The 6,000-nt window shown below is 33.9% G+C and overlaps 1 protein-coding gene across 1 annotated transcript in view; it reads left to right on the plus strand.

Annotated features, from left to right (window-relative positions):
- Positions 1–3,231, plus strand: part of LOC126979010 (sodium-dependent nutrient amino acid transporter 1-like) — a 48,070-nt gene extending 44,839 nt beyond the window's left edge. Inside the window, exon 13 of the mRNA XM_050828150.1 lies at positions 3,027–3,231. Within this exon, the coding sequence (XP_050684107.1) occupies positions 3,027–3,191 (165 nt within the window). The 3' untranslated portion in view covers positions 3,192–3,231. The remainder of the gene's footprint in view (positions 1–3,026) is intronic.
- The last annotated feature ends 2,769 nt before the right edge of the window (positions 3,232–6,000 follow it).

Raw genomic sequence — 6,000 nt, forward strand, 5'->3', positions numbered from 1 at the left:
TCACTAAGTTCTAGCTCGCGGCTCAGAGTTTGCAAATCTAGCTGTTGTTGAATCATCCATGATGTAGCCAGACTTATAAGTCTCTAAATAATACAAACGAACTTGAGAAAAAGTATGTTTTATTATTTGTAACCAAGATATTCATTTTAATAATTTATACATTGTAACTACATTATTAATAAGCAGATAATATTTAATTAGCGCTATTCAAATTCAAATTCAAATATTTTTATTCAAAATAGGATGTGAAATCACTTATTGAAAGTCAAAAAAAACTACCACCCATTCCAAAGTGAATGCCTCAGGCCTGAGAAGAATGGGCGCAACAAACTCAGCGGGCTTTTTTTTTCATCAAAAATATGTTTTACAATTAAAGTAACATTTACAAAGTAACATTGTACAATTAAACTTATTATTTATTAGCCTGAGGGCGGAATATATAAATTGAGAATACATGAAATCTTACATATCTGACTTTGGTACTCCAATACACGTTCGTATTATTTAAGTAAGCCTACGCTTTTAGAGCCAAATTGCTTGAGTATTCATTAATGCTGGGATCTAAGGGAAGATGAGGTTGTCCAAAATATATCAGATGAGGCTTACTCATTAGTTTCTACTGCGCTAAACTAAAAAGTTATTGTAAGAAGAGTTACCCTGGTATTCTATAGTAGGCCGCGCGTGTACTCTAGTATTAAATTTAATATTTTGGATAAAGCTGTCTTATATTCAATAGTTTAATTTTAAAGACACACTGTTGGTAGGCCCCGCACAAAATGTACCGACGATTGGTCAAGATCACGGGAATAACTTGGATGAGGGCAGCGCTGGACCGTACGTCGTAGAAATCTTTGGGTGAGGCCTTTCTCCAGCAGTGGACGATAATGATGATGAATTTAGTGAATGAAATAGTACATTATGTACCAACCAATGTAGAACTGAAGTCCACTCCTTCCGAACAAATATAATGATATAAGCATGAACAAATAACGCGAGTTGAGTGCAGAGTTCTAGAATGCGATAGTGCTGTGATCTAATTATAATTGATGACAATAATGAGTGTGTCGATAAATTTAAGCAATGCTTTACGATTATCATTTCACACTATGTAAAATCTCAAATTTTTGTTCTACCTTTCTTCAACACACAATATGACTAAAACATTTTTGCCATTTCTCGAGCTTGAAGATGAATAAAAATTCGTTTCCTTTGGAAGGGAACCAGATGGACTCGGATCAGTCATTATTAAAATCAAAAAAATTAACACTGGATCGGAATTTCAGTATTAACGCGTTAACGACGGCACAGCACTACACTGCAGGTGCGCGAGGGAAAGTGTGCGGACAGCGGGGGGAGATGGTCCCACTCTTTACCTCAGGCAAATAATATGTTAAAGTTCAAGTACAGAAATCTCACTCCGCAAAATCAATTAAAGAAATAGGGCTCTTGCAGTCATACAATAAGGTGTTATTCAGATCACACAGCGACCTACTTTATTATTTGCCTCTCTTTCTATCGCGTGACTCTTACCTCTTCTGACGAAGTTTGGGTTGTACTCTTTACCAATTACTTTACATATCTTGGTAATAAGGTCATCTTATAAAATATTATAACTTATATAATACAAATAGGTATGTAATCGTTATTTTAAATCAAAATTCTTTCGTTGTCAATCCTACATTAGTTGCAGATAGTAATGCGTTGGAAGGGCACGACATAGTCAAACCTACTCAGTATAGGAAATCAATAGGTAGGTGAAGGGTTATTTCGTAATTATAATATTCACTTTGAATTAGATTATTTCAGCGTCTTTAGGAAGCTTGAAAATTTAAATTTGGATCGCAATGACCTTTAGTATGCTTTGATTTTTTATATTTCTCCATTTTTAAAAGATTGGTTGGACCGGTGCGTCACTTCTCGCTCGTGAGTCCTTACTGGCTGACCTATTCTGTAGAGGCCGCCGCGCGTACTTACGATTTCGATACCTACGGCTACATTCAATTCACCCGATATCTGTATACAATTTAAAGCGGCTTCCATCTTGTATTATTACCATAATTCCAAATACGCCGAGCTACTCCGAGAAAACCTCGGAAATCCATATTAGCGTAGGGACCATTACTCATTTCAAAGAAGGACACTAAATTTGTTCTTATCCACTTGTAGAACCTTGTAGATATATATATATATATCGATATCCAAATTGTTGTGATGATAATTTAGCGTGGCGGTCATCCTCTATTTAAAGTTCACAAACATTCATGGTCTACATTCTATATAAATATAAATGAAAGCTATATAACAAATCTATATTTTAAAGCTAAATCCATTAACTAATCTGATTGCAAACTTATTTCATTAACATTTGGGTCATATCTTCAGGGTGTAAATCGGTCACAACCTTATTTACAATAAAAACCCAAGTCGCGTTAACTAAAATAACACAATTATAATTACACGTGTTTTAATCCTTTAAAAAGTGTTTTATTTAAAAGTGTAACTAGCGTTAATCAAAAAAATTTAAATTATTACAAAATCACAAGAAAATTTTGTAGAGACAATATTGTTATGCATAACTTTGCTATTATATTTTTGCAAGGCGTTACAATTACCACATGTCTCTTATTTTATAAATTTAAAATTAAAAAAAATGTGTTGTTTATATATGCAGCCTATCGCTGGCTCTGTAGTTAAGGCTTGTGTGTATCTTTAAAAAACTCATTAATTATATTGCACAAATAGAGAGCCTAAATACTACAATATAGTAACTACGTCTACCGCTAACGATAGTGACAAAACTTAATTACTTTTCTATATGTTGTGATTTTATAGAGTCTAGTTTACTTTCGAATGACAAACACATATCTATTTGGTAATATATAACATAACCGCATTAAGAATCAGTTATTATTTAATTTCAAGTATTATTGTAATCTTCACTATTATAAGTGCGAATTTTTTCTATCGGATGTTGTTGCAAAATTCTCTTCCTATTTGTTCGTATACATTGCTGTGTTTATTTGCAGGAAAAAATTGAATGCAATCATTTGCCGTTGATGAACTTAAATAAATTAGACAAGCTGTCTGAAAATAGTAGCTCCTTAGCGTCCTTACAAAAAATTTATGATGCCAGTGAAAACAAGAAGAAAACTTCAAGTGTTCTTGGCTCCACTCTGCACATTAATAATTAATTTATACTTATTATAATCATTGCTTTTTATAAACACATAAGTTTAATATCTATAATAAAACTATTATTCTTGTATTTTTTGTAATTACTCTTAATTACACTTACCTGATAATTAATACGTTTTTTATTATCCCTTTTTGTTTTCGTTTCATAAATACCTGAGCCACCTTTCATTTTGTCTGCATATATGTTACAAAATTTCACAATCAATAAATAATAAACTTATAATACAAAAAGTATTTTTATATCAATCATTTTTATCTTACAAGCATGTTAATAGCTAGTCGATTCTTCAATAACTAATTTTAAAATTGGATGTTGTACTTGATTGACTTAAGAACTCCAATATCGCAGGCTTGCAGGTTTAGAATTTTCATTCTTGTTGCAAATAATAAATGCACTTTGAAAATGTGAGAAAAAGGTTTTCTGTTTTATAAATTTAGATGTAAAGAGCGTACTTTGACTTTGCTCAGTCTGTAATACGTTAAACTTAGCTTTTAACCAGTGGGAGGCTCCTTTGCACAGGATGCCGGCTAGACTTTGGGTACCACAACGGCGCCTATTTCTGCCGTGAAACAGTAATGTGTAAGCATTACTGTGTTTCGGTCTGAAGGGCGCCGTAGCTAGTGAAATTACTGGGCAAATGAGACTTAACATCTTATGTCTCAAGGTGACGGGCGCAATTGTAGTGCTACTCAGAATTTTTGTGTTTTTCAAGAATTCTAAGTGGCGCTGCATTGCAATGGGCATATCAATTACCATCAACTGAACGTCCTGCTCATCTCATTCCCTATATTAATAAAAAAAAAAGCTGAGTGTGATAAAACGCGGACTTGACTTTTGCATTAGGCTGTCTTAGGTTAAGCTTAGCATAATTTCAAGTGTCAAATGACTACAAAAATGAATTAAAAATTTGCTAAGCCTACACTCAGCTAAGTTTTACGTAAGTAAAGTCTGAGCTAAGTCTAAATACGCTCTATAGATCTGTCTTAAAGCCACGAAAGTTAAAATTATATTTTTATACTTGTTCAACACACGGATGTGATGCGCTCCTCCTCGGCTTGGTTGTAATGTAATGAGATTCTTTGCATGGTGTTTTCAAGACATCACTACAGGCTAAAAAAGCGGCCAAGTGCGAGTTGAACTCGCCCATGAAGGGCTCCGTAGCAGCAAGTAACTTGATGTAAAAGTTCTTGTCATATATATATCATTCTCTTACTTTAGAAGTTAAGGGAGGGGGAGGGGGGTGTGGACGTTTTGCCACTTTGGATGTGTCTCTCGCGCAAACTGTTCAGATTTTTTTTTATTAGAAATCTCAATATCATTTTGAATACTTATCCAAAGATACCTCACACGTATGAGTTTGATGAAAAAAAAAATATCGAGTTTCAGTTCTAAGTATGGGGAACGGCCAAAATTTTTTGTTTTTTGGATTTTTTTTTCTTTAAAAATCTTAATGCGGTTCACAATACGTCTACTTACCAAGTTTCAACAGTATAGTTCTTGTAATTTTGGAAAAAAGTGGCTGTGAAATACGGACGGACAGACATACAACGCTTTTGTAAATTATGTGTCCCTCCTCCTCTCAAATCTCATCACACAGCCTTTAGTGAGTTGTATGCTCGATAGTCCTCCTCTACCATGAGAAAACAATCGTGTTGCTTTAAGGAATAAGACGAACGATATTCAAGTTCAAACACACACAAATAATCCTACAAACAGATATCTGCTTTAAACGTCGCAATACAAGTTTAACACAACATCAACGGTTTTATTTAGCGTCCACTTTATGAAATTGTTAGCAAAACGGCTCTGAAAAGGCATCTAATGATATAAGAATACCTGCCGAGGTTGTTATTACATAGCTAATTAAATTCCAACTAACGTGAGAAAAATAGCTCGGATGCATTACAGAAAGCGTTTCACTTTGAACAATAACCTCACAGGAAAACTGCAAACTATATTTTTTAAAATTAAATACATTGTATTCGTAACTTCACAATTTAAAGAATTTTCATATCAATCTTAATGATTATAATATTATATATTGTGTAGTGACTCTTAGAGTTTCCTAAAGCATTTTTACGAGAATTGTTTCGAAGAGCTGTATGATCAGAATTCTACCACCAAATTCTACTAACGTACCACTCGTCACAATCTTAAATCAATATTAACCCTGTCGATATGCGTGGCATTCCTACAGCGTTGTTCAGAAAAAACGTTCGTATACTGTGTTCCTATAGGGGTGTACTTTTTTTTAATGAAAGAGGACAAACAAGCTGGGTCAAGCGGGTCACCTGGTGTGAAGTGATCACCTCGGTTCACATTTTTCTGCAACACCAGTGGAATCACAGGAGCGTTGCTGACATTTAAGGAATGTGTACGCGCTTTTTAAAAGGACACTCATTTCACAGCTTTGTACTTGAATGATTTCAAAAGGTTGGCTACGCTTCTGTGAGGCTTCTGGGGTTTTCTTTCTTTTTGGGATTTCTTTTCCTCTTTTATAAAATAAAATAAAAGTAATAAATTATTTTCAATTCAATTTTGACATCATTATTGTTGGTATAATCATAGTATATCATGAAACTCGGTTTGTATAAAGAATTTATCGAATTGAGACCGACAAGGCATACATCCGAATACATTCGAACACTCCTGAACTGATTTATGTGTTATGCACAGACAGTCGGTGAACATCAATGAGAATGATGAAAATGAAAAGAAAATGAATGTCCAGAATGTACCAAACACTGTGTATTTAAGACCACACGACAAATAAAATTTTCAGCAAGGCGATGTCGACAGAATGA

This window comes from Leptidea sinapis, chromosome Z (genome assembly GCF_905404315.1).
Source record: "Leptidea sinapis chromosome Z, ilLepSina1.1, whole genome shotgun sequence".
Classification (NCBI taxonomy): Eukaryota; Metazoa; Arthropoda; class Insecta; order Lepidoptera; family Pieridae; genus Leptidea; species Leptidea sinapis.